Below are 27,283 nucleotides of genomic sequence, written 5' to 3' on the forward strand. Positions count from 1 at the left end.
CACTTCTGCACGCAGTCTGTATATATGAGGTTTCTGCATCTCCACCATCAGTTTCAGCCTGGGGAAGTGAGTATTTTTCTGAAAATAAAAATGAATATATTTTACACAGCCTAAATAAAAATATAGAAAACATGAGGAAATTTTATTTTTTGGTCCAACATGTCAATTATGATTCAAAGAAAACCTGACGGTTTAATTTTTTATAGCAACCAAAAAAATATTTTTTTTAATGTAAAGTTCCCTCACAATTAGCTGTATCAGGCTTTAAAGGGTTAATGATGATGCCTGGGCCTCATTTTTGACAAACTGAAATCCCTACAACTTCCTCTGGGCACCTAGCAAAGCCAACCCTGTGTGCAATTTGGAGGTGTGTGCGTAATGCTATCACCGTGGGATCCTTACTCCAGTAGAAGACCCATCGCTTATCAATTTAACTGTCCAAACACGAAGGATGTAGCATTTTACTGGTTGGCATGGACTCATTTGTGATATTGTTTTGGATAATGTCATGAGAGGCAGCAGGAGGGAGAGTCTGGAGCAGCCGCGCAACCAGGAACATTACAAGAACTTACCTGGAACGTTACCAGCTGACTGTGGGCATAATGCGCTTTTAACTTTGACATAATAAACTATGGCCAACTGGCCAGTGCAGTTCCTGGCCCTCTCATCATCAACAACTTCCAACACCAACAGATATGCTCTCACCACAGCAGCATACGACCAACACCTCCCTACAGCCATACAGCGCGTGCTTGATGACAGCGTGGGCCTAATGTGGAGCAGATAAAGGTTGGTTTAAAAGTGAATAAGTCTGACCAAATAGATTCTTGGATTCAATCTCAAAATACATTGTTAATCACAACAAAAAATGAGAATCAAAAAATTAGTTTGTGAAACACAGAAATGAAGATGGGATGCAGTGGTTCCTCTTTAAACCTGGAAAACCTTTATCTGCAGACTGAGGGTCCCACATTTAACCATTTCATAAAGAAGACACAGGAATCCATTTGGACCATCCAGCTGTATTTGGTTCCATTTGAAATGAAGACATTCAGAAACAGAAGATGTTGAACAGGGTTTAAGAGCTCTTGTGAAGCTGCAGCTCTCCGTTTCAGCCCTCAGACGGGATGAAAGTCACCCAGAGCGATCCGACGGAGCATCAGGAAACAATCAGTGGCGCCATCAGCAGGGCCGTGTTCCTCACACGTCACAAGCTTAAAACAAAAGGATTTACAGCCAGAGAACATAAAAACACCACAGAAGGAAGAGACAAAACACCCAAATCCATGTTCTACGTCTTGTACTTGGTTAAAATAAATCCCTCAGAGGTTCCAGGTTTAACAGGAGCAACAGTCGGCGTTACAGAGACACTGCAGGAGATACAGAGCTGAAGCGGTCCAGAGATGATGGGATTTAATCCACAACAAGTCGCCTGTCTGATTCTGAAAAAATTAAATGTGTGTGGAACAGAGACTAATAAATATTATATTAAACATAAACTCTGTCAGCATCATTGAGCTTTCAAACTTTCTGGCAACCAAAGAGAAATTAAGACTAACACATTAACGATGAGCAACAGCTTGTTAAATCCTCCCCTAAAGGCACCATGGGGGATTTTTTTTTAATAATTTTTGTTGTTTTAAAGCATTTTCTCTCTGCGTTTCAAACTCGGCAGCAATAGGAACGCACATGCAACGAGGGCAGCCCAGAGCACGTTTCTGTTCACCGCGGTTTGAGAAAACTATAAAGGGTGTAAGAAAGGCGGCAAAGTCTGGTTTCATTCATAACACCGAGGAATGCAGCGAAGCACAAGGAAACGTCACAATGTACGAACAGAGAGGAGACGACGGTCCATCAGGATGGGAGAAGAAGCATCTTCAGCCAGAACAGAACAGAGACCATGAAAAGCCATTCAGAAACAAATGTTTTCAGCTTTGAGAGGACTCCACAGAAAAACTGTCTCAACAGAAAACCCGAGCAGAAATGGCACATTTATATTCAAACGCTCCCCGTCACACAAACAGCTGGATTCATGTGTTTAACCAGCAGTCTGACCAAAAAACTGTCCTTTCTGTCCCTCAGCCACGGCCGTTGTCCAGCGTGTCCCCCACCGTGTCCCCCACCGTGACGTCACACCATGATGTCATAGAGTCTGCCGACCCGGCCGAGCCACTCGCGCAGCGCCTGCCGGACCCGAGCGTCCGTCACGTGGCAGGAGAGCTGGCTCAGGCAGGGGTAGAGCGCCGGCTGCAGCGCCAGGAAGGTGGCGTCGGACAGCAGGAGGACCTGGTTGAGGAGGGTCAGGACCATGTTGGTCCACGCCTGCAGGGGGAGACGGGTTACGGGTCAGAACCGGGTCAGAACCGGCAGAAAGGCGGCGACTGCTTAAAAGATGGGCATCATATTTTACAGGAGTATGTTTTATTTTTGTCAGATGAAACAATCTAGGAAAGAGGCTGCTGGGTAATCTAAGATAACTAAGACCTCTGGTCACAGTTCTATGGTGATTCCAGGCCTTTCTGAGGCATCTCTCTTTTCATTACACAAGCAAAAAGATCAACAATTTAAGACTTAAACAGCCACAGTGTGAAGAAATCCTGAAGCCTGAGTGTCTGGACCCTGTAGAGGACACAGTTACATTTCCATTTAATGCATCGATCAGACACCTGACGCCTAATTCTAGTGAAGCAGAGCTTTAGGGTGAGTCTCTCTGCCCTCTGAGGGGATTTAAGAGAAAAGTGAGAGTCCTGCAGCTGCATGTTCTGATCCATGAACTGTTCATGTGGAGATGAAACTGTGGCCGTGAAAGCAGTTTAAATCAAAACCTTTCTGAATATCTGACGGGGTCATACTTTTAAATGTGACGTCATCAGACTGAGCTAAACTTTCTGAGAGAAGATCTAAAAAAAAAAAAAAAAAAAAAAAAAAAAAAAATCCTCTTAAACGGTGATTGTTTTAAAGCTGAACGCATCAGCTGATCGGGTAAAGTCCAGCTTCCTGTGGAAACTTCTGGAAGTCTGGTCTACAAGCTCTACAAAAAACAAATCCTGCTAAACTGTAAGAGGATTTTTGGCAAACATGAACCATTATACAGAAACCAGATGTCTGCTTAACATCCCTGATGGAGCCACATCTGATGTATTCTCTGCATGGATTTATGCAAACATGCAGATGATTAACAGTAACGGAGCTTCATTACTTCTGCTCTGCCTCCCTTTAATCATCATACAGATCATTAGGTGTGATGTTTGGGGCCCAGACGAGCTGCATCCACACTGCAGTAATATTAGTAATATTAATGCAGGCTGATATTAATGCAGCTTCATTATTTCTGCTTATTGCAGCCGTCAGCGGCCCCTCTCCTCCCTCACCTGGATCTGGGCCTCTGAGTCCCTCAGGGAGATGCTGTGGGAGCTGATGGTGGACCCCGACCGAGGCCTCTTCTCCTGCCTTAGCACTTCGGGCCCCGCACTAACTGAGTGCCTGAGCGAGGGCCCCTGCTGGTCCACCAGCTGCTGGGGCCTCTGCAGCTCCGCTGGGCCTCTGCGGTCTCCTCCCGCTGCTCCTCCCGGCGCCGCCCGGCCCTGCTCCTTCATGAACAGGTTGATGTGGGTCTGCTGCACCTGCGGCGGCGGCGGCTGTGGCGCTGGCGGCGCCGCCTGCTTCCGGCGTTTGTACTCCATCATGAGCTTGCTGATGGTCTTGTCCGTGGCGATGGTGTAGAGTTTGTTGCCAGCGCTTTCCCACCACTCCTTCCTACGGCCGGGCGCCGCGCTGCCGGGAATGGCCCCCAGCGAGCTCCCCGTGATGCCGGGGTCTCTCCTCTCTGCCGCGCTCTGGAAGTGGTGCGGCAGACTGCCTGTGAAGCTGCCAGGAAGCAGAGGAAACTTTATTTTAGTTTTAACCCTGGTTAGCCTGCAGACCAAAGTCCAAACATCATGAAGCTAGCTAAGAGGGAGTCGTCAGACCTGAATCTGGGACTGGGTGTTGGCGTTTCCCCGGGGGACGCTGCACTCAGATCCACACCCTGACACCTGACGCTGCCTTCCTCTGAGGGCGTCTCCCTCGCAGAGAAGCCGCCGGCCGACGTCGGCGTGGAGGTCTCCGACTGGAAGAGGGGCAGGAAGAAGACGTGCTCGCCTCCCCCGGCGCCCCTCAGCAGGGGCGTCTCCTCCAGCGTGCTCTCCAGGTCCCGGTGCATCTGGATGTAGCTGTTGCACAGGTCCATGCAGACTTTGTAGAGGCGCCTGACCAGCCAGGCCCAGTCGGCGCCGCTCAGAGGCTGGACGCTGAGGGACGGGACAGGAGCCTGCCACTGGTGGCGCTTCTCCCGGCCGCGAGGCGGGCTCACCTGCCAGAAGACAGGGGACAAGTCAGCAGGATGGGAGACAAAAGGCTGCAGGGCCTTCAAGGGTTGACTGGATGTTTTATAAACACATTTAACACTGAAAAACTTAATTACAGCTGGTCTGTGAAATCCACCCACAGAAGATGCATTGCTGCCAGTCACTAGTTGTGCTTCTAATGATCTGACTGTATTTATTAACACTTTGAACCGCAGCTTGACTGAGTAGAGACTCCACCTGCGCCGTTTCCTCAAAGATGTCTTCATCCTCTGAGGAGGCGGAGCCAGGGTGGGAGGAGTCAGAGCTGCCCTCCTCTTCCTCGTACAGAATCCTCTTCACCTAAACACGATCAAAGGTTTAATTAGGGTAAAATAGTTATTTTTCTGATTCTAAAACACTTGTTAGGAAACGTTTAGGGTGGAAACTAATAAACAGCTAAAAGGGTCATCAGTAGGAAGTTATTAGCGTGTTAATCTGAGACTGGGTGATGGACACTAAGGTAGTCAGATCATTAGGCATCTTAATAAATGACATGGATTTATGTTAATCTGTTAATTTTTCTGGAGCATATCATCCAAACGTATGAAATACCTGAGTGTCTTTCATTAGACCTACCAAACACGAGAAAGGAAAAAAGTCAGATTTCTGATCTATAAGCAGATCTATGTGGTTTATTATTGCACCACATTATGCTGAATTACAGTTTATAGACATCTACAGCTGCAGGAAATAGTGAACACAGTAAAGCATCAAACCATCTTCCTATGTAATGCATGCTCATTATTTCTGAATATTCAGTATGGTGTCTTTTAAGAAAAAAATGGTGAGAGATGATATTGAACCTAAAGTTGCCATTGGTCAGAGGCCAAAGTCTTGTTACATAGCGACGTTATTGTGTGAAGGATAAAATAATGCCCTGTAGCTCGTTAAGCTCAGCTTCACTCTGACTATATAATCTGCCACCAAAGAGGTCATTTTGGTCAGTAGTACTTTTTCTGTTGTTTTCAGAGACCTTTTCAGTACACAAAATGTTTCTCTTTTCTTCATTAAGACACAAACATTTTTTTTCTGCAGGTCTTTTTTCCAACCTTCTAATATTTATCTATGCAATACTCTTCCCCGCCACAGGAGGCACTGTAGCAGCCTACAGAAGTAGATCCCTATAGTTAATGTGCGCTGAAAGTATCGCACAAGCTTTTTATTTTTTTCTAAATACAGGATGTGTTTACATCATCAATAAATGAATATATGGAAATTCATACCAAGCTTATTTGTAAAATATAACAGCCTTAAAAACTACAAAGTAACTATCAATGTGTGAAAAACATCAAAGCAATGTGACAAAAAGTTATTTGTATTGATTAATTAAAAAAAAGTATTTTGGCTAATTCTGGTGCATTTGCAGAAAATGTTAAATTAAAAGGTCCCTGTCAAATAAATAAACAAATTAAATCAGATTATTTTTTCAGTTTGACCCGATTTAAATTTACATATTTATCACTACTTTTATTTACAGTAAAAAGCAAAAAGTTAAAATAAAATTTAATTTCATCAGTTAAGTTTAGTTTTGTTTTTTTTATCTTTACAGCTCAATCAGGCAATTACTAAAACTTGATCAAATTAGTCAAAACAGTGGATGTGATTGAAATCTGTACATTTAATATGAATTAATATAAAATAAATAATTAAAACTGATTTAAGAACAGTTTTGCATAAACAGCTTGGTGCTGGACAGATAAGGTCTGATGAGTTAAACTGTTGCAGCTGGAATTAAAACTCAGTTCAGTTTATGCAGCTGAACATCAGATTAGACTAAAATAATACCAACGTCCATTTCATGTTTCACCACAGGCTGACTCCTAGATGACATCAGCGGTAAAACTCTGACTCCCACCTGCTGCGCGGTCATGCTCTCCGCCTGGCTCAGCGTGGCGCACAGCAGCGCCTGGAAGTACAGGTTGAAGCTCATGGCGGACTGACGGTAAAGGTTGGCTGCTCCACAAACACCCGACACCTTCATCAGCAGGTACTTCAGCCCCGGCCGGGTGTCGAAGTCCCGGGCGGTCCTGCAGAGACGACACCGACACGGATAAGAGGCGTTCAGAACGGCACCAGACAGCAGCAGGAAGGTTTGTGTCTCAGGAACCTGTAGGAGTCCAGCAGCAGGTCCAGGATTATGGCTAAGTTTGTCATGGAGATGTAGCGCAGGAAGCCCGCAGTGGGACGGCTGGGGTCAGAGGTCACAGGCGTCACCCTCTCGGTGCCCTCAGGCTGCTTGACGAACTCTTCCAGAAGGATGTCGTAGAGGTTCTGGAGCAGAACCTGATGGGAGAGCAGGCTCACTACGATGGTCCGGAACGGGATCCTGGATGTGGGGAAAAAGTCATGTTAATCAGATTTTAGTGGAAAAAAAACAAGCTGCAAAAATGTTAGTCTCAACTTTTTATGTGAAATAAGAGAAAAGGCTACAACATACAACAGATGTGAAATTTAAATGTTCACATATCCTACAGATCAGAGAGTTCTTCATTATACTGTGGCTATTAAGAGATAATGTCCAGCATTTATGCGTTATTTGATATTTTCTTACTGTAAATGTTAAAATAAGAATAAAAACTTTGTTTGTCATGAATTTGTTGTTCTACACCAATTTGTTTGTTTATTGTTCGTTTTACACAGTAAATAAAAACCTGGGTTAACAGGCTATGTGTGACGCTATGACCAGGCTGAGCTATCATTGAGGTTTTAACGAATAATTTATCTTGAGTGAAGAATGAAGCAAGCCCACACTGGGGCCTTTTTTCAGACCATATGAAATATATATATATATATATATATATATATATATATATATATATATATAGTAATGTCGTCTGCTGAGGAATCATGACCTCACTGAGCAGGCTGACTGTCAGACGCTCAGGTTACTGCCTGATAACGTAATCACTCCATAATGGCACCACTTCTGCCCTCTGGTGGCCCTTCTAGACATTACGGCTTCTTGCAACCTGCGTAATCCTCCTCACTGGTCTGCATGTTGGCTGAATTATTTCTGAATGAGACCATTTGTTCTGGTGCTGAACTGCTTCTTCTGCCAGTGAGTGAACAGAACTGCACAAAGCTTCCTCCATGTGTGCCAAATATATCAAAAATGTAAAAGAAACAGCCACTAAAGTGTCCATTTACACCAAAAGCTTCATTTGACTAAAATAGTTCTAGAAGCAGTTTTCCGAATGAAAACTGTTTTGATTGATAATGATTAATTATACATTTATTTTTAATTAGACATTCATCCAGATGGGGACTCAACATCACGTTTGAATCATCAGTGTGAGGTCAAATAATGGCTCCTCTCGTCACACACACAGACATGTTTAATCCAGGAAAGTCTGTTCACTTTGGCCACGCTGTGCAGCCGTGGTGCTGAACGAAGCCGTGTGATTATGAACATGCTCCAGACGGCTGCTGCACGACAACATCTGTCGCTCCAACAAACCTGACAGACACAAAGTCAGCGACGTCAGAGGAGCGCCTTACCCGATTTTCCTGCAGCACGGCGGCAGAGAGGGAAGCAGAGAGAGTCGGTCAGACGGACAAACACACCCTGGGAAAGACACTGTGGTTTGGATTTAACAACAGAAAACCAGCGACAGCGTGCAAGCTGGCTTTAGTTGGAGGTCAGAGGATAAAATCATGCATCTGTGAGCGTCTGACTGGTGACCACCTCTTCTGAGCGTGCCCGTTGGACTGCTGGTCAGCCGGCAGCTCGATGATGAGCACACAGGACTGAGCGTGCTCAAAGCCGTCCTTGTTGTTGGGCGTCTTTGGAGAGCACTGGGTGTCCAGCATAAAGACCTGAGGTGGAGAGAGGACATGATGAAGGGTGGCTGATTAATGGAAGTGATTATCTGACCTACAACCGTGCAACACGGCATGCTGATCCCTTTAGCAGCATCAGAAACGATGGAGCTTCACTGAGAAGAGCGCTATGGTGGAAAACGTTGACATTCCTGCTATGCTTCATGCCGTCTTCAATGATTTCAGGCTCAGAGGAGAATAAAAAGGTTCCTTTAACCTGCTGAGCCATAGCTTTGATCCTCCAGTACTCGGCCTCGGCGGACGGGGAGTGGGACGGAGCTGCCACCTTCACCTCACAGGCGTCTCCAGAGAAGCTGTCTGAGCCGCTGTGGAAACAAGCCAGGAGGTTCTGCAGGGGGAGATAAAAACAATGATGGGGGTTAGATATATTCTCACCAGACCGGAGACACGGGATAGATGGATGTAAACCCAGGAGCATCAGATCAGACAGCAGATCCATGGTAGCTGCTGCTCTTCTGCTGTAAAAGGTGTCAGTCAGGAGCAACCAGGAAGCTGCTCTCAGCTGACTGCACCATAGATCTGCATCTTTCAGGCGTGATCAGTATCACATGAACAGGTAGACATTTAGTTGGGCTATTAAATCAAGAGCTTCCTCTTTCATCTTAGCTCCTTCAGCATGACTTTAACATAAAACGGTCCAGTTATGTTAATCCAGGTTAATCCAGCTGGTATCTGGAGGCAAAGGTAACAGTTCCAGGAGGGAACCCTGAGGGACTCCACACTGCTCCCTATCCTGCTCAGGATGTCCTTCCTTCGTCTCATACTGCAGATACTTCAGAAACATGCCGTCAAGGTTGTAGATAAATACTGTGATAGCTTTGGATCAGACGGGTTCACAATGTGTCGCAAACAAAAGCAGCTTTTCCATCACCCTGGTCAAAGGTAACATTCTGAATTATTTGAACTTTAAGTCATTTGTTTTCTAAATGAGCGTTTCTACTAAGAAGTACAGTATAATTAAGATGCTGAAGGTGAGCCACCTCACAGACATGTGAAATCAGTTCTTCTCATCTCATTTTCTCCTAATCTTAACTCCACTTTCTCCATAAACCCCCAGCTTTGTGAGACGCAAAATGTGGCAAACATTCAGAGAAATGCCAGCCTGAGCCGCAGCGACCCACAGACCAACAGTGGCAGAATCTTCCAGCACGTCACTGATAAAAGCTGCAATAACTGATATTAGGCAGATAATCAGTTTTTAAATCATGTGATTCATGATTTAAAAACTGCCTCACATTCTTGTCTTTTTTACCTTTTCACAAAAAACATGCGACTCTAAATGATTTTGACCTTAAGAATCCTAGAAACAAAGTCAGTGACTTCAGGATCATTGGTCCTCCTCTCCCCTCCTAAAACACACAAACGCTCGAGGTTTAATCAGTAAAGCTGCTTAGCTGCAGTCAGGCAGACCGCTGCCTCCGAGCTGCAGGAATATCCTAGAGTCAGATTCCCGCTGACGGCCCAGAGGCGGGATCAGCGGCTGGAATGGATCAGCGGGGGGGGGGGGGGGGGGGGGGGGGGGGGGGGTCTGTGTAAGCCCACAGAGACACACAGCAGGTGCCGTCATCAACAAATTAACACCAAGTCCTCAGAAAGCCCAGCCTGGGATTTAATCAAATAAAACTAAGTCTATGTATCATCTGCAGCTTCACTTCTGGGTCACATGAAGCCTTTTATCACGTTTTTCTGTGGAAATCAATACAGAAAAACCCAGAGAAGAAGAAGAGGTTTGATTCTGACCGACAGCATTAGCTGCAAAACGTTTGGCTGGGAACGACGACAGAATCCTGGAGAAGACTTCATGAATCACAGTTTAATATAAAGATTATATAAAACATTAATTCATGTATACTGAGAGGATGTAATGAGCTGATGTGTTTTCACTGTAGGAATGAATGATGGGTGTTAAAGGCTGAACAGAGGAGCAGTGCTGCCTCACAGCACCAAGGCGCTGGATCCAGATCCAGATCCAGATCCCACCACGCTGAGCCTGCAGGTTCTCCCTGTGCCTGCGTGAGTTCTCTCTGGGTACTCTGGTTTCCACCGCTCCAAAAACATGATGTATGTGAAGGAAAATCTGGTTTATTGCTAAAACCTAAAGGTGGAGCTGGACTTTGCTCCTCAGGGTCTGTCCTTCAAAGATCAAGCTGGGGCTGAGTGCTGCTGTCATTCATGTGTGTTTGCAGTTTGCAGAGTGAGACATTTTACCAGTTAAGTGAGGACTTTGAGGCAAAGTGAAGAGCATTTTCTGGTCCTCACTTCTCGTTCTAGTTTAGGTTTAGTACTAAGGTGTCAACGAGGTAAGGGTGGGTTTAGGGTCAGGTATATTCTGTTAAAGGTCATAGAAAGGGTTGAAAATTAATGGAAGTCAAGGCACCACGGTTCTCAGTAAGTATTTAAAACAAGGGTATGCGTGTGTTGGGGGAGCAGTTCGTTCTTGCTGGATAACCTATTGAAGAGACGTTCCCTCTGGACAGAAATGGTCCTTCTTTGCTTCCTGTTGTCCTCCAGAGTAAAACAGAAACTCTGCTGCCTCTGTTGGTCAGATCTGCGTCTGACACGGAGCTTTCATCTTGTAATATTCCTGACTGAGGCGTCTCCACCACTGACTTCTTCCTCTACCAGCTTTTCCCCTCCAGGGGCTGCCACAGCTGAACATCTGCCTCCATCTAATCCTTTAGTCTCTCACACCAGCTCTTAAATCTCTGTTTCCTCTAATCAGTGCTCTGCAGGTTAGACACTGAAGAATCAGCATCACCATTAAGAGAGCGCCATGGTTCTCTCCCCATGCCATTTTCTCCAGTCCGTTATCTGTCCCGTATCCGTCGGTGTCCAGCTCTGATGGACGGACAGATTTCGCTCCGCCCTTTTAAACCTTTAGGAGCAGCTTAAGGCTGAATGTTTTGGTCTCTGACGTTAATCTGTTCAAATGGAAGAAGAGACAAACGACGTTTGGCACGCAGAGCTGCAGCACCGTGTTTAACTGCAGTTAGAGAGCATTAGCAGGACTTTACATAAGTTCTGCTGTAGATTGATGGTTCTGATGGATTGTGGGGGTTTTTCATGGTAAAATGTGTTTTTTATGCAGTTCTGGGTTTATGTAACCTTGTTATGGGTGGCAGCAGACAAACTGTGGATGTTCGTACCTTTACGGGCTCCAGCGTTGCAGAGAAAGCATCCTGCAGAGCGCAGCAGGCCAGCCTCCACATTTCCTCAGTGAACACCGGACCCACGGTCACCAGGACGTACCTGCAGAGACACGGACCCAGAGCAACGACTCAGAACGTCTGCAGCGTCGTGTCTAACGAGCTGCCTCCATGATTAACCCCGTTAACAGCTCCATCCAGAACATCTGACCAGCCAGTCAACACACAACCTGGTTCTGATGGACATTTGTCTTTAAAAGCTAAATTCTCTTTCTGATTAAAGTTTAATGTTTTGATTGGTTTAATGTTTTTGGGACCAAAGGAAATTATAATCAGGTTCAGGATATAAAAGACAACATTTAGACCAGCTTGTGGATTTTGGCCCGCGGTTCAGAAAGTTCGGACCCTCAGCTCCTCAGGGGCCATTTGTTGCAGTTATTTTTATTGTGCATTCTTGTCTTTTATCTGCTGAGCAGAAAATTAAGCATGTAATATTTAATGAAACAAAACTGAAAAGGATAAATAATTGAATTATGTAAAAAAGTTTCAGACCTGTAATAAAAAGTTATTTATTTTTATCACAGGTCAGCATATTTTCTACTCTATTCGTTTAAAAAAAAAAGGTTTTTAGTTTATTAGAGGCAACAAAAACAAGAACTTTAAGCCTTTGTTGTTTTAACAAATTAATGCATTTGTCCAACAAAATATCCGAATCAGCTTCTTGGCCCAAACTGAGTCCACAAACAAGGAATTTGACGTTAGAAATTAAGCAGGAATTAAAGGACGGCCAATCAGAACCTGGATCTGCTCTGTAATTTTGACTCGTGCAGTTTGCAGAAAACAAACGTTGAACTCTGAGCCTGAATTATGTCTGATGAGGTAAAGCTGTAAAAAAATAACAATAAATAAATAAATAAATAAATAAATAAATAAATAAAGCTGTAAAGGTGAAGGACCTGATGCAGGAGCAGCCCACTCTGGAGATGGTCTCTGCCGGCTCAGACACGCAGGCCACCAGCAGCTTGAAGAGATCCTTCAGCATCAGGTTGATCAGAGACTCGTAGCCGATGTCTGGGGGGGGGGGGGGGGGGGTGTGAAAAGGAGCAAACTGTAAACAAGCAGGAGACGCCGCGGTCCAGTCGGACCACAGCGGAGGACAACAGAACGAGGCATCAGCCACGCTCCATTTCCTCCTGTTTGCAGCACGCACAGGAGATTCAGTCAGCGTTAATCAGATCTGTGGCGGTTCAGGATCCGTTTGTTCCAGCAGAACCTGAAGGGATTCAGGCAGAGAGAACCCAGCAGGGTTCAGAGCGGCCCGCTGCAGACGGGACTCACCTGAGTGGATGAAGCTGTTGACGTGCTCCACCACCAGTTCACAGGACAGGCCGATGGCGTGCTTGAAGTTGGCCGCCGCCACGTCCCAGTAGGAGTGGTCGCCGTGGCTACGCTGCAGCCACAGCGACATGACAGGAAGCAGCAGCTGGATGACGGCGAAGATGGCGAAGCCCGGACCTGCAGGGATGGAGACGGTTAGGATGGAGGTCACCTGACCTCTGTGTTCTGGACCTGCAGACATGATCTGGCTGCTCGGTGCGGCGGGGAAACCTGAACCTCAGCGGGGATCAGAGCCGACGTCAGGAAGGGACGGCGAGGTCCTGAACAGAAGCCCTACACCGGGAATGTGTCAGAAACAGGCTGCTCTCAGCAGCTTCATATGAATCACCTAAATACGGCCTTTTTAAAGAAAGACGGGTTCCTTTGTTCAGCTCAGGGCGAATAAAGCGGCGTTTATTAGTTCAGATGCGGCACCACAAACTGATCTGGGCTCTGAGCTGTGAGCAGAGGCGTCACTAGCATCCTGAAACACTGGTGGCTCATTACATACCAGAAAGTGTTGAATATTTAAACAGCATCAACATTTGAAAGATGCTCTGCAAACAGGATGTTTTAGTAAAGCGGCTCAGCATCAGTAATTTAGCTTAACGGCTGATTTTAGCTCAGGCTAAACATAACCGTGCAAAAGTGTTAACCCACCTACTGTCTCTGTGGGTTTACTGAGGAAAATCCTTCAAATTTTAGTTTTTCTGGATTGAATAATTAACCGATTTATTCAGGAACCAACATGCAGCAGATAATCAGCTGAAGCTTCTCAGGATGTTGCCAGAACCTTTCTCCCCCAGGTAGGATTTATTTTCAGGCTCGACTCTTTTGTCCTCCGCTTCGCTTGTTATTATGAACACGCTGCACTGATCGCCGTCATGGTCAGGTACAAGAAAGTGGACCAAAAAAAAAAAAAAAAAAAAGAAAAACCAGCCAAAATACAAATAAACCGTTTGCAAGACTTTCACTTTAAAAGACTGCAAGGAAATCTGACTCCTTGGAGGAAGAGGAGGCGTTTCACCCCTTCAGGCCTTTTTATTTTTACACATCTTCTATGACGACATAAATGGGAAAGAAAGCAGCTTCACATCAGGATCAAATGCCTCCTGTTTCAGCAACAGGAGCAAACATTTATCCTCCAGCACCCTCTGCTGCCCTCCTCTACCGTAGAGAGAATAAACCTCCAATATCTGCGCGATCTCTAAGCAAATATGCAGAGGAAACAAAGCCTGGAGCTTTATAATGAGAGACTGGAAGGTTTGGTGAACTATAAACAGAGGAAATGAGGCTCTGAGAAAGGCTTTACGTGTTAAAGGTGGTAAACGAGGACAGAGAGCCTCACCTGGCACGGCGGTGACCTCCCTCAGCAGCGTGAAGAGCAGCTCCAGGGTGGGCGGCTGGTGCTGCCGGGGGCAGTTGGACACGGCGGCAGTGAGCTGCTCCAGCAGTAGGATCCACACCTGGATTAAACCTGCAGGACGGGAGGAATCTCAGCCGGGTCCAAACAGAGAGAGGGACAGAGCTGAGAGAAGAGGAAGGCTTCGTCACCCGTGTCGTCATCGAACTCCTGCAGGACGCAGTCCAGGCCGTCCTCGCTGCTGATGGAGCGCTCCTGCGACCTGACGGGCAGGCTGGCCAGCCGGGCGCCCAGGAACACCGGCTTGGACGGCATCCTGTAGATCTTTGCCAGCAGCTGAAGCCGTGAAAGCCCAACAGAAGCGCGTGAGAGGAGCCTCTAAGGGCTGAGACACAACATGAGGACTCCAGGACAGGTGAGCTCCTACCTGGGAACACTTGTGCAGGTAGTCCAGAGCCGGGACGCAGAGGTCAGTGGAGCTGAATCCGGACGCGTGAACGCAGTCTCCGATCTCTCTGCAGTCCACCTCTCCTGCACACAGACAGACGGACACATCAGAAACCAGACGGAAGTCCTCAGAGGTCTTCATCCCGACGGCTCTGGACAGAGACGAGCACTAGACGGCGACCCACCCAGGCCTTTCACAAACTTCATCAGGCACATGATGTAGTCGGTGGCGGCGTTGGCGAACACCTGGATGTTGTCCGTGTTGATGAACGCCTCGAAGACGTCGAACACCGGCGCCTGGGACTTCCCTGCAGGCAGGAAGGAGGCAGTCAACGGGCGGAGGGACGCGTCTGCTGACGGACGTCTGTCATCACGGAGGCTTACCCATGGAGTACTCGCCCAGCAGGTAGTCCTTGGTGTCCGTCTTGCTGCTGTGAACCGTCCTCAGCGCGCTGAACAGAGGCCTCCAGCCGGACAGGATCTGAGGGGAGCACATCTCCACCAGCTCACCGATGGACGTCACCACCTGAGGAGAGACGGCCTGGTTGGCGGCTGCAGGCGGACGCTGCCCCGCCCCGCGCCGCCGCGGCCCCGCCCTTACCTGGTCCTGGACGTCCTCGTCGCACAGCTCCAGCTGCATGATGTGCTCGAAGGGCCGGAAGAGCGCCTCGTTGAAGTGGAAGTGCGGAAGCTCCGCCCAGCTCGTCAGCACCTCGGTCAGGACGTCGTGGATGAAGGAGACGGCCTTCTGGGACACGTGGCGCTCCTTGTGACAGGCAGCCTGGAGAGGAAGAGACAATTTTATCTCCCTCAATATGGAATAAATCAGATCTAAATTAATTAAAGTAACGATTCAGCAGAAGCACGTCTGTGAAGGCCGACCCGCTGGAGTCTGGCGTCCCCTACCTCCACCAGGTGTGGCGCCGCCACGCTCCAGGCCCGCATCATGTGCAGCAGCGGCCGGTTCTTGTTCCTGACGATCCTCAGCATGGCTTCTCCGAGGCGGAAGAGATGCAGAGCGCTGCTGCGGTCCAGCGTGGACTTGGCTTCTCCTGAAGACAAACACAGAAGATGCTGCTGAAGGTCCACGCTGGTCCCTGAGACGCTGAGATTCTGGGTCTCAACAGGTAAGAAACTCCTTTATCGTCCCACATGACCCGGCATGAGGAGATCAGGCCTGTAGAGCCTGAGGTGGAGCTTTTGGGGTCGTTTCTCTGAGCTTCACGCTCTGACATGGATCTGCTGGGACGTCTACTCCGTCTGACCTGTTGTCCACTCAGAAATAACCAGAGAAATGACCTCATAACCTTCCCAGACTGATGTCTGTCTGCCCTGGGGTGACGGGGACACAAAACCTGCCTGCTCAGCAGCAGCAAACAGCTGCCGTGTAGCGCTGGACGATAATTCAATATCAATATATAAAACACGCTGCCAAAACTACGATCAAAGCCTTTTGCTGTGTTAGAATGGCCTAATCAAAGTCCAGAGTAACCCAATCAGCCTGAGCTTGAACTAGGCCTGGACGATTATTCAATAACACATATATCAATCAATAGACATATATTATAGAAAAAAAAGGGTCAATAAAAAGTTCAATAGAATAAAGTTTCCTTCCTTCTGCATTCTAGCCATGTAGGTTGACACTGGAGTCATTACATCCTCCCAGCCAATCAGACCCAGGAACTCTCTGTCACTAAGCTCCGCCCCCTTCAGAGAGTTCAGAGATCACGTGTTCTTTATTTTTTATTTGTAGTTTTGGTAAAAATCTGGTTGAATAAAAGGTTGAGTTTGATTTCAGTGATTGTGTGTGTCTTTATCCAAAATTAGGTTGCTAAGCATAAAATAGCCAGGGCTGCACTTAAAATATATATTTTAAATGTTTTGGTAATTATCAACATCAATCAATATGATTTCTACTTTATGGATAAGCTTATTTTCCATATCATACAGCCGTACTGTGGTGGAGGTCCAGATCACCACAGAGTAAACACAGCATCAGCTGCCAGTCTCCCTCCTGACTCCTCTGAGCTCCTCTGAGGTGACGGCGACACGTCCACACCTGGAGCCTACCTGGCATCACCAGAGAGTAGTCGCCCGTCTCTGTGACCGAGTTGAAGAGCTGAGCCTGGGAAGCTTTCCTCAGCTGCTGCAGGAACCCGACCAGGCCGACCAGGTTGAGCTTCGTCGCCGCCTCCTCAAAGAGCCTGAAACACAGACGCTTTCAGCACCGCCAGCCGGACCAGAGCCGGTCCTGAGGTTTGCTTCACTGGTCGGCATCAACGTCACTTCAGCGTTCATCCTTTCAGGATTTCTGATTCCAGGAAGCAGCATTTTTCTCAGCTCCTCAGAGGGTTGATTACAAACCCTGCAGTAAAATGATTAAAACGTCTCTAAGCAAGTTTCCTCTCAGTCCATCATGCTGGCTGATATGGGACTGTGGCGACTTGGTGAGTGTCTGACGCCCTGTTGAGGAACGGGGCTGAGGTCAGAGCCATGATGGGATCACTTTACAAACCTAGAGGATTAATCAGGCCTGTGGTAAACCTACAGGAAGAGCTGCACTGAAAAAATTAACTAGTTTATTCAACGTTTCCTCCTAACACATAAAAAGGTGCTTTTTATGGTGTTTTTCCCCGAGGCTGACAGCCTGGAGAGCTTTTGTTATTGTTTTGGCTCCACTTTGTGATCAGAAATGTGTTCAGGCCATCTGCTGCAGATGATCAGAGGGAATATTCTTTATTCCCGGCAAAAGCAGCTCAGATAAGTGGTTACATAAGAGATGATCTATGGAATAAGCAGAAACACACACACAAAAATCAACACAACAACAACCTCTGTGTGTGTGTGTGTGTGTGGGGGGGGGGGATGTTTGCACATGTGACTGCAGTCGCTGAAGTCTTGACTCCGTTTCTCAGAAAGCTCTAAGAGGACCTGCCTCACACAAACTGACATCGTTTTAAAAAAATTATCTAAATTATGATTAGAGATGAAATAAATGCTCTACAAATCAGGCCAGACCCACTGCTGCCCTCTGCTGGTTAAAGGTGAAAACAACTTTTCTCACCATGGCTCACATGAACACATTCATGGCCTTAGAGATCATCTTCCTGGAACCTATTTACATTAACTGAGAGGCCACTATATTAGGAACACCTGTTTAATTGCCTATTAACACAATCATTGAATCAGCCAATCGCAGCGCAGCAGATCCAGGTATTTATTCATATAGACGTGGCTTAGACCCGCTGAAGTTCAAACTGAGCCTCAAAAGAGGATGAAAGAGGACAGAAGTGACCTTTAACCTGTCCTGGTTGGTCTCTGTTTTTCAGAACCTGCTAATCTACAGGGGATTTTCTCCCAGAACCTTCTGAGGTTCTCAGAGAATGATATACAACAGAACAGTGTTTGGATTGAGATTAGATTGAGAACCAGATGACCCTCTGGGAATAAAATGTTGATGCTCGACCAGTGAAGCCAACGACTCTGATGATAAACTCAGATCAGCGTATTCAAACACTGCCGGGCCCTTCAGGCGGAGCTCCAACCTGTCGGCCTGCGTGGACAGGGTGCAGACGGCCTTGGCGGCGCTGGTCCCCGTCATCAGGCTGCCGCTCCTCAGCTCCAGGCCCCGCCCCCCTCTGCCGCTCTCCCTCAGCAGCTCCTGGATGGACAGCGGCTGGATGACCGGCTGGCTCAGGCTCAGCTCCGTGGCCTCGGGGCTCGGCTCGCAGCTCAGCTCCAGGCCCAGGTCCACGCCGGCGGCCTGCTGGCTCTGCTGGCTCTGCTGGGTGATGGTGGTCAGGGAGGACGGCTGCGAGGAGCCGTCGCTGAAGTGGCTGTGCTCCAGCGAGCTGATGTACTCCGTCACCCTGAGGAAGAGGCACGTGTGAGCGCGGTTCTCTGCTCCGCGGCTGCGGGCGGGTCGGGAACGTGTGTGGGCACCTGAAGACGTGAGGCCAGCAGTCGTGGTTGTGGCTGCCCATCTCTAAGCCCACGTTCAGGATGGCGTCCATGCACAAGACGTGAGCCGTGTGGATCCGCACGCCCTGGGGACGGCCCATCTGCTCCAGACGCTGCTCCACCCGCTGCTTCACTGCAAGCAGACGGCAAAGAGAGTTGGAGCAAAGAGGGGCAGAGACAGGCTGCTGTGGGGAGGAGGACGTCCTCACCTGAGATTACGCCCCGCTGGAGATAAAGCTTTAAAATCATTTCATCAGATTTAAAAGGACAAATTCAGCTGTTCTCATCTTTAGGAGTCAGAATTTGGCTTCAAAGTGCCTTAAAGCCTTGGCTGTGCGATCTCTTTTTAAATACAATATCTCTGAATATTTATATGGAGCTTGTGCTTTTATACATGTTAAACAATTTTCTATGCGGTGAGATAAAGTTACAAAGAACTCAAGTTAGTTTTTTCTGGTAAATACTGATATTAATCAAATATTATTACAACTTGCAGCCATTTCTCGTCATAGACGTCCTTGAAAACAAACAGTTAGTGAACGGCGGATGAACTACAGATGAATATGATGGAAAATAATTAATATATATTCGTTTTGTTTTTTTTATTCTTTCAAACACAAACTGATTGTGTAAAAGCTGTGGAGAGGTATCACCACGTCTAGAAGGTCCAGTCTAACCTTCTGACAGACATTTACACTTTGGATGTTGTTTCTGATGTGAAACGCGGCTCATAAAAACAACCTGCGAAGGTTCTAAGGTTTTTTTGCATGTTTTTCTACCTGAGAAGCACCCGAGTAAAAATTGGGATATAAAAGGAAAAAGAAGAAGCAGTCATAACAAGACCAAGAGAATCAAAATTAAGTCTAATTTTATTTCGTGTTGTTTTTTCCTCCCTGCAGGCAGATTATAGGCCATGGATTAGCCATTTATATAAATAACAGATCTTGATGCTGTAGCAAATGAACTAATTCTGAATGAACTTAATCTCCTCTAGATGACTGTTCAAACCAGAAAACTGGAACAACTGAGCTGCAGCTCTGCATGAAAACCATCTGTGCAAACTTTGCTTAACGTGGAGATTTTCTTACAAACTTAAGCTCCAAATATTTAAAGGCCATCAAGCTTGTTCAACAGCATTTTCTAACTTCTTACGTGTGTTTTACAAAGCGGCCACTAGATGCCAGTAGGGTGCATTACCTTAACAACCCTCCTCATACACAGAGAGCATCTCACAGTGATGTGAGGGAATTAGAAGTTTGTATTTAAGCTGCTTCAGTTGTTAAAGTTTCTCTTTCAGATCTGAATTCTTGGCTATTTGTGCAACGATGACACAGTTAACACAATCTGTGACGGTCCTGGCGCTGCGCTGCTCTCGGTACCTTGTGTGATGGCGTCTCCCATCTCCGCCGCCTCCTTCTCTTCCTTCTCCTCCTTCACGCAGGAAGCTGCAGCCATCTGGGCTAAAGCCGACGCGCAGTTAGCGGCCACGCCTGAAGGAGACGGAAAAACAGCAAACATGTGTTTCAGTCATCGTCTCACGTTCAACTCAGATATACAGACAGAAAAAGTGTCTTTGAAGCATTTTTTAAACTTAGTATTCTTCTACTTGCATAAAAACTGAAACCAGCTGAGGTCTAACAACATGTTCATTATTTGTTTGCTAATAATTATGCTAGAAATCAGGCCTGGATTTCTGATGATAACGACGCCTTTGTCCTAAATACTGCATAAAACCATCTATTGTAAAGACACCATGATGCTACAGCTTTAAACAGGTTATTGTAAAGCATTGCTGGCTGATGTGACAGAATGTCTGCATAGACATCCACCATGAAGTTAAAAAACCATTTAACAGCCGGCTCTCCCTGCAGCTTCTATAACTCCATACGGCTGCAGAAAGAGAAGAAAACATCATCTAGTGATTGTCTGTAATGTTATATATCTTAATAATCTGACCATTTCTGGGCTCTAAAACAACTCATGGATAACATGATTCCTTTTCCTTTAAAGGATCCCTACATTCCGCCCTCAGAAGCACCTAATGGGGCGGCTGCAGTGAGCTCCTGATTGAAGAACCAGATATTAATGAGAAGCTACGTCCAGAACTCTGCTCCTAGCCCTAAAACCCAGCAGCACGTAAAACTCTTTCTTCACAGCCATCCCAAAAGCCTCCATCCTGCCCACAGGAACACCGAAGCCGTGCTCCTCAGTGACCTCCTGGTATGTTGTCCATAAATCTCAGCTCACTGCTGAATGTCCTGTCCCAGCCTTCAGGAAGTGTCTGCTGTATCCATGCTTTTCTATAACCATGATTTATTACATCTCTCCTCGTCTCTGCAGAAAGAGACGACACAGGTCAAGAGATTCACCCACCAAGGGCGCAGCTGAGCGCGGCGGCCTTTCGTAGGCCGTCCAGACTCAGACAGATGGTGTCCCGCTCCCTCTGGCTCTGCTCTTTGAGCCCCTCGGCCCCCAGGATGAAGGCCAGGCCCTTGGAGCTGCCCGCCATGCGGCCGGTCAGAGGCGTGGACAGGACATCGATCAGGTTCTTCCACACGCCGGTGAGGATGAAGCGGGAGAAAACGGCGCCTGATTAAAAAGAGAGAGGGGGGAGATAAGTCTGCAGCCAGCATAGGATGCTGGGTTCTGATCCTGGAGAAAGGAAAACCGCTGATGTCATCCGTGTGACTCAGCTGCAGCATTCATAACTAAAAAACTGCCTATGACTCCAAAAGTGGCTTATTGACTTTGGAAACAGGTAGATCTTTTAATGTAATATAATATTTTCAGAAAGTAATTTATGGCAGAAAATGACAGAAATGTTACTTCTTGTATAATATATTTTTGTGTTACTAGTGGCCTTTAGTATACTGACAGCATATCGGGTTGAGAGAGAGGGGGAAGCATGTGACAAAGGTCCAGAGGCCGGTACTCAGACCCAGGATGACCACCAGGAGGACTGAGGTCTTTGAACATGGGTCACATGATCTACCCCTGAGCCACCATTGCTCCACGGAAATTACATTTTTGAAACAACTTGAATTTCTTTTGTTAAAGCAGCGTTGTGTAACCTTTAGCCACTAGGGGCGCTAGACCTGTAAAGTCCAGGTGTAGCGCCCATGAAGGCCACTGGTAACACTGCACTGTAGGTAAATGAAAGAGTGTCCCTCAGTGTTTTTAAACTGATATCAGACCACAGCAGATTTAGAAGTCATGGAGTTACCTGAAAAGACAAGAACACATTCACCCCTCTAGATTAAATCCTACATCAGAGAACCAGAAATATGTCTCATCAGGTAAAGGTCGTATCTGTTTTGTTCCCTAACAAGTTAGCTCTGGTGTTTAAGGGGAGATCAGACCGCAGTAAAACGGCGCTGTAAGTCACATGACCCAGTCAGCGACAGATACGACCCTCTCAAGTTGCATAGTTGAGTTTTTGAGAAGGAAAGCCCGCACTAAATATCTATATGTCCCAAGTGCTAAATAGTGAACTGAAAAATCATTTATTAAAGCTCAAATTAACACTTGGATCAAAACTTACACAGTTCCACTTTAAGACACCTAATACTCCTACACTATTCTATTCCTTCCTATAAAAATAAACTGCATTCTGCTGCAGAACTACAAAAACACCTTAGACAAAATTACTTCAGGAAAAATGTGAAGATAGACTAAATAGAGCAGTTGTGTTTTCTGAGGATTTGATTCTCTGAGCTAATTATGGCCCATTAGTTCTGATTTTGTGAGCTGCCTTCAATCCCAGTTACCTCCAATAAACAGCCTACGGCTCAACAACAAGTGAGCCGAGGACTCAGCCTTGGGGCACACCTGGAAATATTTTGGTTTTTGCACCAACACATTAACATGGGAATGAATCTAACCAGGATCTCCACCTTAGTAAGTGCATGGCTGACGGCATCCTCAGCTGCATTATTTTACAGAATAAAATCTGTGCAGTCTGTCTGATAACACAGCAGCGAGTCTAAAGGTTAAAGAAGGCAAATGTTCCTGAATCAAAGATCGCAGCGTTCTGTGAGTAATTCCTGGAGAAGAAGCAACAAAATGACCTAAAAACAGAAGCCAGCTGATCCATCATGGGGTCAGTTTCCATACAGACCTGCAGTCACCGTGTCAATCCCAACCTTCTCGGAGCAGAGCGTCGATTGGCTGGACGGCCTCCGGATCATCTGACCTCCGATCGCACTGCTGCCCAGGCCGTCGATATCTGGGAGGAGAAAAGGAAGTTAGCAAGAAAATAAAAGCAAGAAGCAGAGATTAAAAACATCAATTATAATGGAAAACAATTAATTATGATTTATCTTTCTTTAAACGTTCCCTGACCATTATAAAGACCACAATAAAACTATTTCAGAGAAAACAGCCCAAATGCTTCACGTTATAGTTTCATGCGTGAACAACTTTAAAATCATGAGGGTTAGAATTCAGTCATAAAGGAACCAGCAGGATGTCTATAATCTAGAAGTTTAGCATGGATCTCCATTTCTGCTGATAACACCCAGCTATAGCTCTACCATTTAACCTTTACTAATTTACTACCAACCCTTAACTAATCTCGTCCTCTGGTGCTTTACAAGACAAACAGGCCCAGTTCCTGTCCAGAGATGAAGAGTCGGTTCATTTCAAATCAGTCCAATGGATTTCAGTACAGTCCATGCTTATTGGTGAGAGAGAAGCACCTGATTACAGGAATCCATAAACCTGAGCAAGCAAATTAACTAAATTAGTCTCACAGGCTTTTATTGAGAGAAAAATATCCTTCATTATTCACTTTGAAATTATAGAAAAATCAGAGACTTTAGGACTTTATTGACTGAATTTCATGCCATTTGAGTCATTTTGTGTCCATTTTGTCTTAAAAATCTTTACCTTGGTCCAGAACCACAAACATGCCGTGTCTGCAGCATGCTGGGTTTTCCTAGATGTCCCAGTATGAGGTTTCATCCAGTTCCTTTTCTCTAGGAACCGATTTCTGCTTGACTCCATGAATCTGACTCTGTCATTGCCTTTAAATCTCACCTCTATGGTTCATCCCTGTTACAGCTTTATTTTACTACCACAGCTGCCGGTTCCAGCAGCACTCTGGGTAATATGTGTTGGGGAAAAGGCATTTCTAACATAAAGCGAGCTTTTAACACACACCTGTCAGCATGGTGATGAGTGGCAGCGAGCGGTGCTCCGGCGAGCCCCAGTAGCCGGCGTCAGCCAGCAGGTTGCGCTCCAGCACCTGGTGGTGAAGCTCCTCCATCCAGGCCTGGGACAGAACCACCAGGACGCCGCTGCTCTGGATCAGCCGGACAAACTCCTTCTGCAGAAGGCGAGGAGGAACAGTGAGGCGGGTGGAGGCGGCGGACGAGCCGTGGCTGCGGCTCTGCTCACCAGGCTGAGGACGGGGGGGAGCTCTCTCCGTCTGTAGAAGTCGCAGCAGCACAGCTTGAGGTTGAGCAGCAGCGCGTAGTACGACACCAGGTAGAGGCCGTCAGCGTTCATCAGAGACTGGGAGCCCAGAGAGTCGCCCGCTTCAAAGCCCGGAGACTGAATCCCACCTGAGCAAGAAGGACATCCAAAAACCAGCAAATAACTTTAGGGAACATCCAATAAACACTCAAATCAGGATTAATACAGATCTCTAAAAAACCTCCAGACAACTTTGTCTCTAATATATGAAGGTTGCTGCCAAACTGGTTGAGTCAGTAAACTGGGGAGCTAATTTGAGTCCTGACTGCAAATTAAAAAGATACTGACACAACTTTAACAGATTAGCGAGCAGCAGATCATGTTTCATCTTGAGAAACATGATCTGATTGGCTGCTTTAGATCCAGGTTCTCCTACTTTACATGCAGTTTAGTAAGGAACAAAAAAGAAAAAAAATTATTTCATGCATGGTAAAAATAAAAAATAAAACAACATTTCTGTTTCTTTAAGGGGTTCAAACTGTCAGTCATTCACCAATGAAATAAGATCTCAGACTCTATATTATTACATGATAAATAGGCCTATTTGTGGGAAATACAAGGAGTTCATTCTTCCTCTGACTTGCAGACAGAAACAGACAAGAATCTAAAGCTAAACAATCTCTGTGTGGAAATGTGGTATGAAAAAAAATCCTACCAGAATCTTCTGATTCTCAAAGAATGTCATTTAAAGAAGCTAAAAATGTGAAGGATGAAGGAGATCCGACTTGTCAAAAGAGATCCTTCAGTTCCAGCTTGGAAAGAAAATTCAGATTGCTCCATGCATGCTCAGTATGAGGGATTGCTGCAAAGCCATCAACAATGTAGACAACTGTCCACTGTGGCTCTACGCTTTTTCAGGAGGAGTGAATGCTGCTTGGAGAGACTTGATGCAACCTGCTGGGTTTCCTTAGAGAGGAAACTTTCTGACCAACCTGGAGGATTTGATGAAGTCTGACTTTGGAAAGAGCCTTAAGATGACATGTATCATGAATTGACGCCATATAAATAAAACTGAATTGAATTAATGGTAGTGAATGAGAATATGGGTGTGTCTCTTTGCCCTTAAAGCTGATTAGACAGAAACATTTAAGTCCTACAGCAGTGGAAGACACAATGGAGGAAAGTGGAATGAAATATCTTGGTTTTAATGTTTTTTCAGCTATTTCCAGGCCGGTCCAAACAAAAACTGCAGGAATATGAAGCAAGTAGGGAGGAGCTGAGCTGGACAGACCAAGCTAAGTTTTGTACGTGGAACTGCAGCTTAAGCAGCTCCTAACCGGTGTCCTTCTCATTTTAATGCAATCCAGGTACTTAGCCAAATTCCCATAGTTTTTTTTTTAATTGGTTACGATTTTTGAAAACAGTGTATGCCGCATTTCATACAAAAGGTGCAATGGCGTGATGTGCAACAAACAAGCCATTGCACTGCTTGTTCGTGAATCTTTCAACACAGATGTAAGCTAGCAAACCAAATACCTTTATGAAAAATAGAAGCAGAGAAAGAACAGGTCTAACAGTAATTTTTGTTTCATTTTGGTTTCCTCATTGGAGGATTTACTGAAAACCAGGATGAAGGAACGGGAGGAAGAGAGTGGGGAAAAATAACCAATAAAACCGGGAGTAACTGGTAAATTATTAACCAGCTGAATTAAGAGAGACGGGATCTTAATCACATAAAAAGGTCAAAAACTTGAGATGTTCTCTTCATTATAAATTAACTCAGATGTCCTGCAGTAGCTTTTTGTGCTTTAAGAAGAAAAGGAAGCAGCAATGCTCCAAAATGCTGTTTGTTACTGAATGACACAGAGTCCGTTCTGCTCCAGCCTTCCAGCCCAGAACTAAATCAGCCAGATAATCAATCTCCCCTGATCCTCCTTCCTTCAGCTTACCCGCCTGCAGTCCGGCGCAGAACGTGGAGGAGAAGTTCTGCAGCGACAGGTCCACCTCCTTGGCACTGGCCAGTCCCAGCAGGCGGGGCAGCAGGGCGGCCAGCGATTGGACGAACAGCCTGGCGCTCTGCTGGTCCGCCTCCTGGTTGCGCAGCAGCTTGAGGGACAGGGCCGCTGTGCGCAGGGAGCGGTGGCCCGGGCAGTCCCGCGGCGTCTGCTGCTCCTCGTCCACCAGGGACACGTTGTCCGAGCCGATGTCGGACACGTCGGAGCGGCCCGAGTCCTTCTCTGCAGCCATGGAGTACTGGTCGCACGAGTCGAACTCCGTCCGAGACAAGTCCTGCTCTTCCATGCTGGAGGACAACAAGAGTCGAGATTTCAGTCAAATAAAGCAGCCAGCAGGGATCAACAGGGTGGATATCATGTTTTAGATACGATTAGAAAAACACACAATGACGACCAATTACTTTTCAGTTTGGTTGTGATTGGTCGGTTCCGGCGGCCAGGGAACTGACCGCTGGTCCCGTTAACATGTATTCACAGTCAAAGGACCGTTAGACACGGTTAGCATGATGTCGTCTAGAAAACTGCCACTAGATGGCGCCAAAAGGAGACATTTAGCTTGAAAATTACTGATAGACAATTGCTTAGATGTGTACCGTATGTTTGGGACTATAAAACGCACTGGATTATAAGGCGCATTACATATTCTGTCGAAGTTCGTCCCTCTGGTAGGGTGACTAGATGTCCCCGATTTAGAGAACCCGTCCCTGGCAAAAGCCGTCCCCAGAAATGTCCCCGATTTCCATGTATGGTGATGAAGTAAAAAAGGTTTAGCTCAACAAGAGGTATTTACCCGGCCCTGCAGAGATTTTGTGCTTAACAAAATCAGAGACGTCCCCAGTTTTCATTAAAGAAATCACATATGGTCGCCTTACAATGTTCTCCCCTGAGACTGAGAGCTGTCCGTCTCTGTCAGGAGACAGAATAGTTGGATTACACTGCCCTGTTTCTAACATAAAGCCAAAATAAACTTTTATATTTAATTAACTTACTAGATTTATTGTTGCTACCGCGTACTCCGGGCAAGAGCTGCCTTACATGAATGCACTTCTAGTTTAGACATTACAGTCAGGCAGTCTGTAGACAGCTCAGGGGGCCTATCAGGTAGTGACAGTGTACCGTAATGCCCCTAATATCCATTGAGTGGAGCAGCTTGGTTGCTAACCAAAGTCGTACTTACATATTTTAACAGATTTATGAGAGCATTGTACCACATAAAATCGGTCAGTAAGCACAACGGTGATCATATATGAGAAGATTTAAGGATTTTAAGTGCGTCTTTAGTCAGATAAATACGGTACGTACGCTAGGGCCGGACGATATGGCCAAAACTTTTAT

General features: G+C 46.2%; 1 protein-coding gene across 3 annotated transcripts in view; it reads right to left on the reverse strand.

The window, feature by feature from the left end:
* Window positions 1–1,005: 1,005 nt before the first annotated feature.
* The window catches only part of arfgef3 (ARFGEF family member 3), a 44,995-nt gene continuing 18,717 nt past the window's right edge, over window positions 1,006–27,283 (reverse strand). For 2 of the 3 annotated variants that reach the window (XM_036131399.1, XM_036131398.1), the window contains exons 15-42: window positions 25,883–26,235; window positions 23,916–24,082; window positions 23,679–23,844; window positions 22,636–22,743; window positions 20,892–21,107; window positions 19,898–20,008; window positions 18,501–18,651; window positions 18,104–18,427; window positions 16,629–16,762; window positions 15,465–15,610; window positions 15,160–15,339; window positions 14,943–15,084; window positions 14,744–14,866; window positions 14,539–14,642; window positions 14,303–14,447; window positions 14,097–14,225; window positions 12,710–12,886; window positions 12,328–12,442; window positions 11,372–11,474; window positions 8,422–8,553; window positions 8,071–8,201; window positions 7,884–7,892; window positions 6,493–6,711; window positions 6,241–6,412; window positions 4,584–4,685; window positions 3,969–4,351; window positions 3,372–3,867; window positions 1,006–2,322 (exon numbers count right to left, since the gene is read on the reverse strand). In XM_036131399.1, coding sequence (XP_035987292.1) covers window positions 2,131–2,322; window positions 3,372–3,867; window positions 3,969–4,351; window positions 4,584–4,685; window positions 6,241–6,412; window positions 6,493–6,711; window positions 7,884–7,892; window positions 8,071–8,201; window positions 8,422–8,553; window positions 11,372–11,474; window positions 12,328–12,442; window positions 12,710–12,886; window positions 14,097–14,225; window positions 14,303–14,447; window positions 14,539–14,642; window positions 14,744–14,866; window positions 14,943–15,084; window positions 15,160–15,339; window positions 15,465–15,610; window positions 16,629–16,762; window positions 18,104–18,427; window positions 18,501–18,651; window positions 19,898–20,008; window positions 20,892–21,107; window positions 22,636–22,743; window positions 23,679–23,844; window positions 23,916–24,082; window positions 25,883–26,235 — 4,930 coding nt within the window. In that variant the 3' untranslated portion in view covers window positions 1,006–2,130. Of the gene's footprint in view, window positions 2,323–3,371; window positions 3,868–3,968; window positions 4,352–4,583; window positions 4,686–4,937; window positions 4,958–6,240; window positions 6,413–6,492; window positions 6,712–7,883; window positions 7,893–8,070; window positions 8,202–8,421; window positions 8,554–11,371; window positions 11,475–12,327; window positions 12,443–12,709; window positions 12,887–14,096; window positions 14,226–14,302; window positions 14,448–14,538; window positions 14,643–14,743; window positions 14,867–14,942; window positions 15,085–15,159; window positions 15,340–15,464; window positions 15,611–16,628; window positions 16,763–18,103; window positions 18,428–18,500; window positions 18,652–19,897; window positions 20,009–20,891; window positions 21,108–22,635; window positions 22,744–23,678; window positions 23,845–23,915; window positions 24,083–25,882; window positions 26,236–27,283 lie in introns of those variants that run through there. The other variant, XM_036131400.1, reaches the window with a different exon arrangement.

The sequence above is a fragment of the Fundulus heteroclitus genome, unplaced genomic scaffold, assembly GCF_011125445.2.
Source record: "Fundulus heteroclitus isolate FHET01 unplaced genomic scaffold, MU-UCD_Fhet_4.1 scaffold_43, whole genome shotgun sequence".
In the NCBI taxonomy this organism is placed as follows: Eukaryota; Metazoa; Chordata; class Actinopteri; order Cyprinodontiformes; family Fundulidae; genus Fundulus; species Fundulus heteroclitus.